Here is a 14,058-nt window from a genome sequence, read left to right on the forward strand (position 1 = left end):
TTCATTGTTACATAGTGTATAATATGCAGTATTCTAATATTAAATATCAGACATGTTACACAAATGTTAAAGTGAGAATAAATTACCTCGAAATGCTCTTTTAGCAGATGAGATTCAGTTGCATTTTAAGAAATATAAACAAGTACGGAAATCACATGACACTCTGATGTTCATCATTTATCTACTTTTAATGCAAACAAAACACGAGACATGATATACACAAGTGTCGTGAATTTATATTTTACAAAGACAGGCAAAAATGCTTTGGCAAAAGAAAGCTTACAGCTCTGTGTCCATATATACGGACAAATTTTAGGAGAAAAAAAACAGGTTCAGAACACATGGAAAGATCACAGTAATCACTAAACAGACTTAAGTAAAGCTAATCAACAGATACAGATCTAAATGTTACTGAATCTGTTGTGAAAATTATTCACAGTGAGTGAATTATGAGAACTAAGGCTGGTTGTGTTTCCACCAACCATCCCAATAAACAAAATAAAAGTTCAGCATGCAATAATTAAGGCAAGTGATGGAAACATGGGGGAGAGGTTTTTCTTTTGGCAGTGGCATAAAAGAGAACCATAAAAATAAGACCAAAATGCGCTAAATTCTGATGTTTTCTGTACTTTTTGTGAGGAACAGACCCACATTTAAGCCATCTTCGCTTTAATTATTATATTTTTGTAATTTTTTTTTGCATGTGGTCACTGAGCTGTCTTATAGAAAAGAGCTTTGTGAAGACTTTAATGTTTCACAGAAGAAAGTCAAACAAATCTGAATGTCATGAGAGCGAGTGACAGATCTCTCATTTTTGGGTGCACTATCTCTTTAAAAATAACGCCATTTTGATTGTATCTCTCACTGAAGCATTTGTTAGCTTTTCATATTTAAAGTTTGCACGTAACAGTATACCATGCGGTTTTCTGTACCTGTAACACATGCATCAGGACAGGAGAGACCACCAATCAGAGCGCAGGTCGCATGCTTGCCTGTCTGTGGAGACTTTTCACCAAATAAAACACAAAACCCCACATTCATAGTGCTCAACAATCACATGCATTCACAGTTCACTCGCGAGTCATTCCATCAAACACACACACTCGTGCACCAGTAAATTAGCTTTCAGTCCATCGAGAACTTTCATGATGGTGGTAGCTTACTATCTTACCTTCAGAAATGGCAAGAAATATGGATAAATATAAACGTCAGATGAATGGAAAATGCTTGAATTTGTTTGCCATTGATTTATTAAGAATTGCATGCAGTGACAAATGCATCAATGCCACATGTTGAGTGGATTGGTTACAGCCCTCCAAGTGGTGGTTATAGAAAAAGTAGTTCAAAGGCCAAGTGTAGATTTAAAATGTTTAATAACTTTATAGCATTTGACAAGAATTCAGAACTGTAATCAAATTAATTACTAGGACACCATTTCTGATACTTCCTAATTTGCCGTTTTGTGCCTTCACCGACAAATTCATTAAGGTGTTTTTGGAGAATCGTACTGAACACATAACATTAATTTGGTGTCTTTAGTGAGAGGCTTGATCTGAACAGGATTTGAGCCAATTTTGGTATAGATTAGACAAATTTAGAAGGATTATCCGTGAACAAAAAGGTGCAAAAAATCTATTTAATAGCCTATAGGGTGAAACCTGAGAAATTGTTCACCATAGTCTTTAAATTTGACTTGTTTGTATCAAGTCATTCTGGCAATCATACATAAGTTTAATGCTATTTGGTGTTCATGCTAATACAGCCAGTCTTTCCTGGTTGGACCCAAATTCATTGATCCGTTACATGGTTTGACCAACATGCAAAGTTGTCGAGAGATGGAAAATCTAGTTTGGCGGAAGTTCATAACATTTTTTTTCTAGGCCATTAGGTTTAAATGATAAAGCTAAAGACACATGCTGGTCTTTCACATTTATCCATTTGGCAGATGCTTTTATATACATTGCATTTAAGGTACATTTTATTAGTGCATGTGTTCCCAGGAAATCAAACCCATGATCTTGGCATTAGCGCCATGGTTTACTGTTTGAACTGTAGGAATCCTGGAACAGCATTCTAATAAACCAGTCACAATTTAAGAAAAAAAGAGTGTGTTTCAGTTAGGGGGCAACCATCATTTTCCCTTTTGATTTTAATGGAATTTGGTAAGAATTTGGACTACAGTACAGTATATGAAGCTTTTGAGACTGTCAACAATTCCTGGTTTATTAAAGCACCCTTTCGGTGAAACTGGGGTTAGTTAAGAAACCGCAGAGGCTTCGTGAATTGATATAAAGCTAAAAATGAATTAAATCCCAGAAGTGTAAAATTAAAATAACGTAAAAATAAAAACAAATAATTACTAAAAAAAGAGTAAATATTTAGTTTACTTGCATTTTACGAGAACATTTACTGATATCAGAGAATTGCGGTCATGCAAATGTGTTGTTACATTATTGAAATATTAACAAAAAAAGTTGAGAATCTCTGCAGTATCAAACTGACTATTTGTTTAGTTCTACATGTAGATTAGTGCAAGAATATTTGATGAATGAATATTGTAGGAAAAGTTAATGGATTTCATATCACTTCCTAACTCGTCACATGGCAAAAGCAAAACAAATGAGAAATGTTCAACATGGACACAAACCAACAATGGAAAGACACCAAAAGAAAATATGAATGTCAGGGTTATATTTTAATATCAGTTCAGTTTTCCTCCAATACCAGCGAAATACAAGAAACTACATGTTCTTTGCTTCATCACTCCAGTCACGATTGGAATTCAAACGAAACACATTGTAGAGCTGTCAATCACGAGGGCCCCGCCCTCCAGTATCCATACTCATGATTAAAGCAAAAATTCAAAACAACAAGAGATATAACAGAGAAAGAAAACATAATAATGTGCGTAAAACATCTCGTATGGTGATCCCACCCAACATAGACCAGGCAGGGCTAGCTTATGGTATCTGACATGAGCTACAGCTATTCCATTCACAGTCGTCATTTCCGCCCCACGCAGGGGAAAACTAACTTGACCTCCGCTACTGGTCCTGATGTGGATTCTCTGAACACACGCATGCAATGGGGCTCAGAAAAGGTGCAAACAACAAAACTCGAGGCACGGCTGAAGTGACACTAAATTGGCCTCTTGTGTTTCCACTCCCCCTCCGAGACAGCATGAAAAGCATGAAAACAGAGTAAAGAAGTAAAGTGTGGCACAATGACTCAGACACAGACGGCCTCAATGCAAAGGGTGAGCTGTTATCTGGTTAAAGTAGCAGAACTCTCACTGGACTCTTCAACAATGAGGTTTCAAGGTCTTTTAAACACACTTTGCTTAGTAGAAGTGCTACTAGATAACGTGAGGGTGAAATACCGGTCTAGAAAATGTCCAGGTTATCTTTTTCCCCTAATTGGGGGATAAATATATATATATATGTGTGTGATTATTATTATTGTTTTAATTATGACATTATTTCCATGACATTTTTTCTGTATTACAATAAAAATTTGTGTAATACATAGTTATGTATTTTATTAAAACAGCATTAATTTAAGGGCATAAATGTGTATAAATATTTTACAATTTTTTTTTTTTTTATTCACAATATGATAATGAGAACATTTGCTTAATTGTCATGCAAATAATACCTCAATATATTAAACCTGGCTTAGGTCTTTATAAATTAGAATATAAACATGGGATGAAATATGAACCGGACGTGTTCACAACAGATTTCATCTGTATATCGGCAAGTAAGTCTTCTAAACGAGTGGTTTCTTCTGTAAAACGACACCATGTCACTTAAAAATATGTAGACGGAGTGTGGATCTGTTGTTTTGATAAAAGTACGTATAACAGCGTATTATACACAACCTTAGAAACACTATGACTAATATCAACAGGGTGTTCACAGTAAAATCAAAGGCCTTGTAAGGTGTTGTCAAAATGAAGACAAATAATCCACTCAAACCAGGCAGAGTCTGCGAGAGGTGCGAGGGACTCGTGTTGGGTTTGGCGGTGGAAACCCTTTGGCACTGAGATACACAGTCAGAAACTGCTGCGAGAAGGATATGCATCAAGGCAAAGAAGAGAGTGTAAGTTTGTATGTGTGTGTAGCTTTCCTAGAAACTCGAAAAACAACTATAACCGGACCAGTTTGGCTCTTAAACAGATGTACGTCCATGCTGATCTCTTTAGCTTAAGGTCTTTTGATTAGAAAAACATGTACATTTTTTTGTTTTTATACTCTGCTGGGCTACACTTTATTTTAAGGTGTCCGTGTTACACTGTAATTATACATTGAAGTACTGAGTATTAATAATTAACCACATGTACTTACTATAAGGTTAGGAATAGGGGTTGGTTTAAGGTTAGTTGCATGTAATTGTGCATAATTTATAGTTATTACAACAGTAACTACATGTAACGAGTAACAATGACACTGTGAAATAAAGTTTGCTTGAGTTTTGTATCTGTCATACTGGATCTTTCTGGAAGTGAAGAGCAAACTGAATATTCAGAAACTCCAAAAAACAGAACTGAGGGAAACCTATAAAGGTTTACATTCTACATAAAATAAGTCTTGAAAATAACTGTAACAGTCCAACATAATGCAGCAAGCGCACATTATGTAAAGAATGACTTCAGACAGTCTCATGAAGCGGTCGTTCTCCTATAGAAGTCATCGAAATGACTCTAAAATGCGTTTATGATTCTGTCGCACATGAAGGGAAGTAATTCAAACGCACAGAATTATCTCTCTAGAATGATTTCTCTAGTGTGAAACCTCACTACATTTCCTATTAGGAGTCAATGAACTCGATATAAAGATGGCACTATACTGTGTATCAGTCCAGGGGTACCTACAATTTCCCAAGATTCCTGGCCACACCCAGGAGCACACAGAGACTCCATATTAGTTGCATATGAAATGCGTCATGCAAAAATAAAAGATAATATGCTGTGGTTTTAGTGATGGAGTAACAACTGGGGCTCTAGCTTGCGTCAGTGAATAAATCAGAACATGTCCAAATAAAAACATGTCAGTAAGCCACGGCGTTAGAGGGCAAGGAATTGCGACACTGATAAAGGTCAGAGGGGGTGATGGGAAACCAGGGGCGTGGATTCAAAGAAAAGAGAAAGACAGACAGGGGAAAGAATGAGAGAGAGAGAGAGAGAGAGAGAGAGAGAGAGAGAGAGAGAGAGAGAGAGAGAGAGAGAGAGAGAGAGAGAGAGAGAGAGAGAGAGAGAGAGAGAGAGAGAGAGAGAGAGAGAGAGAGAGAGAGAGAGAGAGAGAGAGAGAGAGAGAGAGAGAGAGAGAGGAATCATCACGCGATTGGCCACCGCTGTGCCACGACTGCTCATGATGGGGCGTCCAGGCACTGGGGTCTGGTCCGGTTCGGTTTAAAATGAGCTGGTGGAGGGCGTAGTCAATCTCTTCCCAATGTAGACCCTAAAAAAAGAACATAATATTTGTATGATATAATATCAGTACAGTAAATATTTAATACAAACAAACTAATGTTCAAAAGTTGGAGGTCGGTACGATTTCTGCTCACCAAAGCTGCATTTATTTAATCAAAAATACAGTAAAAAAAAAAAATATTGTGAAATATTATTGCAATTTAAAATAGCTGTTTTCTATTTGAACATATTGTAAAATGTAATTTATTCCTTTGATGCAAAGCTGAATTTTCAGCATCATTACTCCAGTCTTCAGTGTCAAGTAATATTGTTAATTCATCAGCTTTTAGTTGGATATAAATGTATTGTACATGTATAATTATACATACTGGAATAAATATAATAGATACATATACTAAATATATTACTATGAAGCAGCACAATTGTTTTCACCATTGATAATAATAAGATATGTTTTTTAGATGAGCAAATTAGAAATCACATTAGAATGATTTCTGAAGGATCATGTGACACTGAAGACTGGAGTAATGATGCTGAAAATTCACAGGAATAAATTACATTATAAAAAGAAAAGGGTTATTTTAAATTGTAATAATATTTCAAAATATTTCTAATTTTTACTGTATTTTTTTTTATAAAATAAATACAATCTTGGTAAGCAGAAGAGACTTCTTTGAAAAACATATTACCACCCCAAACTTTTTAAAGGTAGTGTATGCCCACCTATATTTACATAATAACGCATATTCAATATTTGACATCTTGGTGGGGATGTTGTTGCTCGTTTCAGATTGGTTTACAAGTAAAAGTTGTACAGGGACAGTTGCCGAAACAGAGGGTCAGGGGTCAGGGCATGTAAAACTAAATTACGACTTTCTGGTGCAGGTAACCTTGATTAACATTATTAGTGCACTTCAGGGGAAAAATATAAGCTTAATGTACAAATAAATACATTTTACCTGCCAAAACTTTAAATTATTTGTACATGTAAGACCATGTAGTTATTTAATTTCTTAATAGTATCAGCAAGCATCAACTTCACTGCAGCTATGTTCATATGTTGCTCTGAAGTGATTATTGTGAGATGCACAGGTTGAGCTGGTACAGAATATGGTGTGTGTTGGCACTCACCCCAGTCCCAGAGCCAGGATGTGGGTGAGCAGCAGCGAGGGCATAAACATTTTGAGGAACTCAGCGGAGAACACGCCTCCTTTCTTCATAGCACCCGTCTTTCTCATGCTCAGAGACACCGATCCAGAACGCTTCGGGTGGCGGAAGTGGAATTCCCTGTGAGCGGATAAAGAGAACCATTATACTAATGTCTCACTTAAACTGCAGAACACTTTTGTTAGCACCTTACTGAGGGCTGATAAAAAAATAATAATAAAATAAAAATCTAAATAAAAACACATTAAAAAAAAAAAATTACTTTAAATATCAAAATAAAATACATTTTAAATAAGTAAATACAATTATTTTAATTTATATATAATATAAAATAAATAAATATAAAAATAATAAGAAAATAAGAAAAAGGTTGAATTCCCTTTGAGCGGTCAAAGAGGACAATTATACATCTAAACAGCAGAACACTTCTGTTGTGAGCTTGGTACCTTACTGAGGGAATAAAATAAAAAATAAAATACATTTAAAATAAATGAATGTAAAAAATATAAAATAAAAATATATATAAAAATAAAATAATAATAAAAAAAAAAAAATAAAAAAAAAAAATTCTGAATTAAAAATATATTTAAAATAAATAAATATTTAAATCTATAATAATATATATAACATTCTAATATTATAATTATAATATTTAACCTTATGATATTATAATTATAATATTTAACATTATATTTAAAATAAATAAATATAAAATAAATAAAATAAAACTAAATATTTATTGAGAATTATTTTTTTTTTTTAAGTCATCATGAAATCAAAATTGACCCTATTTACTTTCTTAGCACACATTACTACACTTAAGGTAAACAATTAATCCATGCAAGATAATACATATAAAAAAATTGTTTGTTGTGATAATCAATCAAAATCTGAAAATTTGCTTCCGTGTGCTCAAGTAAAACCCCGCCCTCTATTCAATACTCTGTTTCACTAGGAAATACGTCACAAAAAAGTTTTCTGGTTCACAGGGACTTTAAAATAAATAAATAAGAAATAAAGCTATTTTTAAGAAATGCATAATATTTTAAATAAAAAATGATAAAATAAAAGAGAAAAAAACATTTCATTTTCACAGAAAATAGAATGTTTTATGAATATAAAATAAGTATATATATTGGATTTGTTTAGAAATGAATACATTTTCCATGTGGCAATGTGTCATATGATGAAACTGTGAACATACACACAAAATGGTTTACTGTAATATGGGTTCTTACTTCGGGGGAATGTTCTCTGGTCGACTGGACCAGTCTGCCACCCAACTCTCCCCTTTATTCATGAGGATATCATCCTCTTTGTCCCTGTCCAGACTATCATCATCTGACTGAAAGAGATGAGAAAAGACAGCACTCATTAAGGTCTGCTTCTTAAATAACAGTACTATCACGCTAGATCACTGTTAAACAGTAGTTCAATAATGACTCTAGATTACGGTGTACCTGACAGTCTCTCTCGCTGGGCATCTCCACATCAAACATGATCTGCCCCTCATCCTGGTCAGGACTGTGTGGTCGTGGTGGGCTGTAAACACACATCAAAGAAAACTAAAATACAGATCAGAGAAAACAAACCAAATCAGACGCCTGAATCATGCGTGGAGTGAATTACACCGTATTGAAAGCTGCAGATCTAAGAATAAAAGTGCTCAATCAAAGCTCTGCACATGTGGAAAAACACAGAGCTTTTAAAAAAATAAATAATTTTAGTTTTAGTGAACTATAATAGAGTGGATTTTGAATGATAACTTCTAAACCTTCAAAGACAGCCCTACTGTGAGCGAAGGGGTTGTTAATCGATAGCATTTGCCTCAGAAGAAGTCGTCAGCCTGCATTATTTCAACTTAGTTTTAAAATCATCGCGTTTAACAGCAGAATTCGTGGTGAAAAACTATATTACCCATGATGCTGTACAGAACATTCCACCAATCAGAGTCGAAATGTAAACGTAAATCGAGTTGGTGTCCCAACACTCTCAAAATATTTCAATATATATGCATATTTTGCACATATATCATGGCTTATGACGCTTTAACGAAGACTCCTTAAAAATCCCTATAGGAGAAATGAATGGGAAAAATACTTCCGGAACCAGAGCTGCTAAAAAAGGGGACGGGGGCTATATAACCCTCTATATATATATCCTCCTGGGACCCAGAAAAAAAAAGTTTTTTGAATTTAGTTTTTTTCCATGTCATCACACTGTTTAGATCACAATAAACAAATGGTAAAAAAACATTTTTGCAAAATAATATTTTATTCATAAGTTATGCTATGTCCTCTGTAGTGGACGCCAGGACTAAGTTGTTTAAAAAATAAAATGACATGAAATTATATGTATAGGCAAAAACAATGGGATTTTTTTTTCAATCACCAATAAAGTTGGGGGTTTCAGGATTTTTTCAACCAAAATTTGTATAAAGATTATTCTCAACTATGTTATGAAAGAAATAACGGAATTAATTGATACACCATTTTACTTTATGCAATATGTGGGTAAAATGTCCATAAATTAATATTCCCATTCAATGCAATGTATCTATACACTGTATCTAATTTGCACCTTAATGTGTTCTTGGAGCAACATTTAATGAAAAAAGAAGTGTAATAATTGGAGTAATAATTGGCAACATTTTAATAATAATATCTAATATTTCATAGGAATATTGATGTATAACTTATTTCCATATTCACTTGTTGTGTCTCACAAAATGCCTGATAAACATGATTTAAGTCCTGGTGTCCTCTACAGTCGACACGTTTGAAATCAACGCCCTGTTCTGTAACAGAAAATATTTTTTTTATTTGAAACCCCTTAACATTTTCCTGAGATGTTGTTTTATGAAATACAATTTGAAAAGTAGTCCAATTTAAATTATAATTACAATATATTATCATATTTCCATAAGAATGCTACATTTGATCACTAAATTAATGTCAGACATTTTTAAAGACCAAGGAGAAGTTTTCATGGTGAAACCTCCAAACATTTGGTGTCTCTGAAAAGTCCTGAATGTGCTCTTTACAGGACACCCAGGTTGTGTCATGTGACATGTATGACGTCAGAGAAATTCACTAAAATATAATGTCCACTACAGTGGACAAAAGTCTATTCTTGGGTCCCAGGAGGATATAACCCACTATAATAACCCTGGTTTGGTGAGTAGTCCACTCATTTTTAGCCAATCAGAAACATTCTCTTCCTGTCAATCATTTTGAGTGTTTGAGTTTGAAGAGCAAACCTGTCATACCTATTGCAGGATGAACTGCTGGGGCTGGACTCGTGTTGGGCATCCAGCAGGATTTTCTCCATGTCTCCGTTATGGATGGAGGAGGAGGAAGGCACGTGCTCCAGTCCTCCTGTTAGGACCTCCTCTTCCTCCTGCACGGCCTCCAGGGCCTGTGAAGCCTGGGACTCGCCTTGGTTCCCATTCCCCAGCAGAAGCAGCGAGGGCAAGCTGGCGTTCTGCTGCTGAGTGTTTCCGTTCATCTCCAGCTCCACCCAGGACCCTAAAAAGACAAAACAGTCATTAGCATCAGCTCCTGCTCCTCCACAGTTCCTGCATTTAAATGGGCGTAGTTTGATTTTCATCCAGTGAAATAATTTAGTCTTTCATGAGAGTTTCTAACCTCTCTCTAACCCTTAGTGTACGTGTCCGCTGGTGTGGAGCTGAGCGGGCGTTTTCAATTCATTCTCTAGGCAGACTCATTCAGGGGATTGTGGGATTGACATCAGGACAGAGTACGCTATGAGATAATGCCTGCATTTTAAGCAAATGGGAGCCAAAAACACACACATTTTGCTCAAAAGTGAATATGAGACTGCCTTCTAAGAACACACATCCTCTGTTGACCTGGTGCAAACATGAGACACGTATGCGTCCCACTTGAACCTCACTGTTGCTAGGCAACACAGAGATCCACAGACGGGTCCCATGATGCTTTAATAACATGATGGAGTGATGGGATGTTGCTAGGCATTGTTTTGTGGCTGCTATGGTGTTCTGGGTGGTTGGTTTAAAGTTTCTGCTATTGCTCCAAACAAAATAGAAGTAAATTCTATTAAAGGGACAGTTCAGTGCTCTTTAAGTTGTTTATGTTTAATATTATTGTAATGTTATGTGCTTTGAGACATGAGGTAGTTTAACGCCGTCTCTTGTCTCATGACGCTTTGCAAACTCTGCTGTGCGCGTTCATGTTTTGAAGGAGGCGTGGCTTATGCTTTCAAAGCTATTGCTAGCCTCTCCAAAAATTGCCTAGATGCCTACCCTACCTTTAAAAAGGTCTTAATTTGTGTTTTGAAGATGAACGAAAGTCTTACGGGTATGGAACGATATGAGAGTGAGTAATTAATGACAGAATGTTCATTTTTAGGTGAACTAACCCTTTAATTTAATCATTATCACAACTAGCCTTTTAAAACATCAAGGGAAATAATCAACAACATTGCAGCACTAATAAGCCAGCATCCTGTTTAAATGAGCTTGTCTGATCATCTTATTATGGCAAAATCCTTCACTAGAGGCCAGCCCGCAACAATGAACTCTCGTATTTGCCCACAGTTATGGGCATGTTGCCATGGCAGACTATTTTCCACCAGCTCTTGTTGTCACACTGCATCACAACAAACCTCAGACTTCCCACAGACTTGCATTGAAGAAGGGACCCAAGCCATATCTGGTACCACGTAGTAACCACCATATCAACTGCATAGCAACACCTTGACAACATGCTGACGAGTTCTGCATGGGCGAGCACCACTCACATTCTAAAAACAATATATAAAAAGGCCACTAACTTGGCCACATCCTAGGCCAAAACGTGATGAACGACTATCAATGTGGTAAAATATTCAAATGAATGCAGTGCACAGATATTTTAACACACCAACTCTAGTTGCACTGATCCTGGAGCAGCTCCGATGGAATTCACTGCAGGACAGGAGCGGGAGGAAGGGAGGGATTATGTAATCTCTGGCACATCAAACCACTCGCTGCTTTTCCTCTCCCATCCCCCCGCTGTGTCTGTAACCCAGATCTGTCTGTGTGCCACAGACGCTGAGAAACCTACTATTCACCACCACTAAATGATAACTAGTAAACAGAAGGACTCATTTTAATGAGTTTACACCATCTGAAAGCTCTCTAGAAGACAGAGTGCATCTTAAAAGCTATCGGATTGCCTATCTAGACAGCATTTTGGGCATCATAGGATAAGCTGTTTAGGTAGGTAGGCAAAACACTAGGTTTATGAGTGTAAATCGGATAGGTAAACAAAGCCAGAATAATTTTACCACTGTAATGTGACAAATTTCCGAGTGCAATAGAATATTCGAGAAGAATGATTGTAGGGTGGGACTTGATTTTATCCATCAGGAATTGATTGGATGGTGAAAAGGAAAATTTGAAAAGATCACAAAATATATATTTTTCAGAATAACGTGCATTGGTGAATTTACACGACAAGAGCATGAAGGTGTATTAAAGGTGTAATAAAATTGCATTTTAATTTTTATTAATTTTTTGTTTTTTACACATCATGTTGACTTGTTTGGACATGTTCCTTGGGGCTTCTTGAAAGATTCCAGATGGTTTCAGAGATACTGTCACCTGTCAAATCACACGATGGACCTTAAATGACGTCACTTTAAAATTAGTGCAACCAGTATATGCATTAAATATGAATTTGAATATGCTTTCGGCTAACTAATAGCATCTAACAATAGCATTCTTCCAAAGAAATGACCCCAAAAAAAAGCACTGATTGAGCCTGAGCACACTTATACATTCTCCACGTTCTATAACATTTGCAGAAATATGCATAAATGCATGAAGATTCATCTACATTATATTCAAATCTACAATGCTTGTGCAAGAATTAAGAATAATAGTTAATATTTGGTTCTAGAGGATGCAACTAAATGCACTCCAAACCATATTTTGTTATGCACAAACAAACAAAATAAGGAAATATGGTTTGCACTTCACTTCGTATGAATTGTTCAGAGGTACAGAATGAATGTGAAAAATGAAGAAAATGTGCTGAGGTTTGAGGTCATCTGGCCAGTAAATCTGACGCTTTGAATACACAAAGATGAAAAAAGAGGGGGATACAACACAGGAACATGTCTCAATATAGACTGCCATTTTCAGGACAGGGCGGGCAAACACAACATTTACTAAATTATTTCAAATTAACCTTTGTGTTGACTTAATTGTGGTATTCTGATAAAAGAAACCAACTAATGAGATTTCAGTTTTTTAAAAAGATAAAAATATAATTTATTCAATATGTAATAATAACCCATATGATGGGGGGGGGATGAAGTAATGCTTAACTGGAATAACCCAGCAACTAAAACTAAAACAGAATGGAGCACACAATGAACAGTAAAATATTAAGGTCATACCCAGTTAAATTAAGTCGAAATAAATTAAGCTCTCCTACAGTTTCATTAGTTATTTACACGCCCCCGCCTCCATTTTTCTCGGTACCCCTCTTCGCTTTGTTTTGATATCAACGTAGCCCCGCCTCCACGGCGGTCGAACTTAAAATCAAGCTAACGGTTGGCTAACGTTCCATCAATCATTAAGAGTTGCCAAGCAACGCCACATCATTCATTCTCATTCGCTCTCGCGTTATGACGCCATCTTAATCTCCCGCCCTTTAACCCCTCCCCTAAGAGAAAGGAGGAAATTCCAGCCATTGAGCCAAGTGAAACAATAGATGTTGCATAACAGCGTTTTTTAAAGCTCCATAGAAAAATAAAACGTGCACATACAACAGATTTAAAGCGACATTAGGAGCCCTCCCGACTTTTCCCTGCAGAAACATGGACGGGGTTTTACCGTTGAGTCCCTGTTCTTCATTGTTGTTGAGCTGCGCGGCGGCTGTGGTGGACATGTTGCCTCTCCAGTCACTCGCGTCCCCTGCTCGTGAACGCGCGCGTGCTCATTCATCTGCGGCCCCTGAATGGCTCCACCTGAACGCAGGCGCGACGTCATCACATTCAGAACATTAATTTCAATAACATCTACTAAATAAATAAAAAATGCACAAAACAGAAGTATAGGCAACAGAAAATTATACTTCTGTTTTGTGCATTTTTAATTTATTTAGTAGATGTAGACATAGATGGACAGACAGACTTGCAGACAGACAGACATAAAATATAGATACATAAATAGACAGATAGATAAATACAGTTAAATAGACATAGACAGATTCAAATATAATGATGGATACAGACATATATAGAAACAGACAGGACAGATTTATACACACACACAGATAAATATATAGACAGACAGATACAGATAGACTGACACAGGTAGACAGAAAGACAGAGACATAGACAGACAGATAGATAGATACAGACATATAGAGATAGACAGACAGATAGACAGACATATAGAGATAGACAGATAGATAGACACAGACATA

General features: G+C 36.0%; 1 protein-coding gene across 1 annotated transcript; it reads right to left on the minus strand.

The window, feature by feature from the left end:
• Window positions 1–2,676: 2,676 nt before the first annotated feature.
• Window positions 2,677–13,588, minus strand: bnip3la (BCL2 interacting protein 3 like a). Its single transcript, XM_079896844.1, has 6 exons — window positions 13,464–13,588; window positions 9,867–10,125; window positions 8,059–8,140; window positions 7,837–7,943; window positions 6,563–6,718; window positions 2,677–5,459 (listed from the first exon to the last, which is right to left on the minus strand). Exons 1-6 carry the CDS (start codon window positions 13,516–13,518, stop codon window positions 5,411–5,413), a joined length of 708 nt encoding a protein of 235 aa, XP_079752970.1. The 5' UTR covers window positions 13,519–13,588; the 3' UTR covers window positions 2,677–5,410.
• Between the last annotated feature and the right edge of the window lie 470 nt (window positions 13,589–14,058).

Source organism: Squalius cephalus (genome assembly GCF_949319135.1).
Source record: "Squalius cephalus genome assembly, chromosome: 16".
NCBI classification, from domain to species: domain Eukaryota; kingdom Metazoa; phylum Chordata; class Actinopteri; order Cypriniformes; family Leuciscidae; genus Squalius; species Squalius cephalus.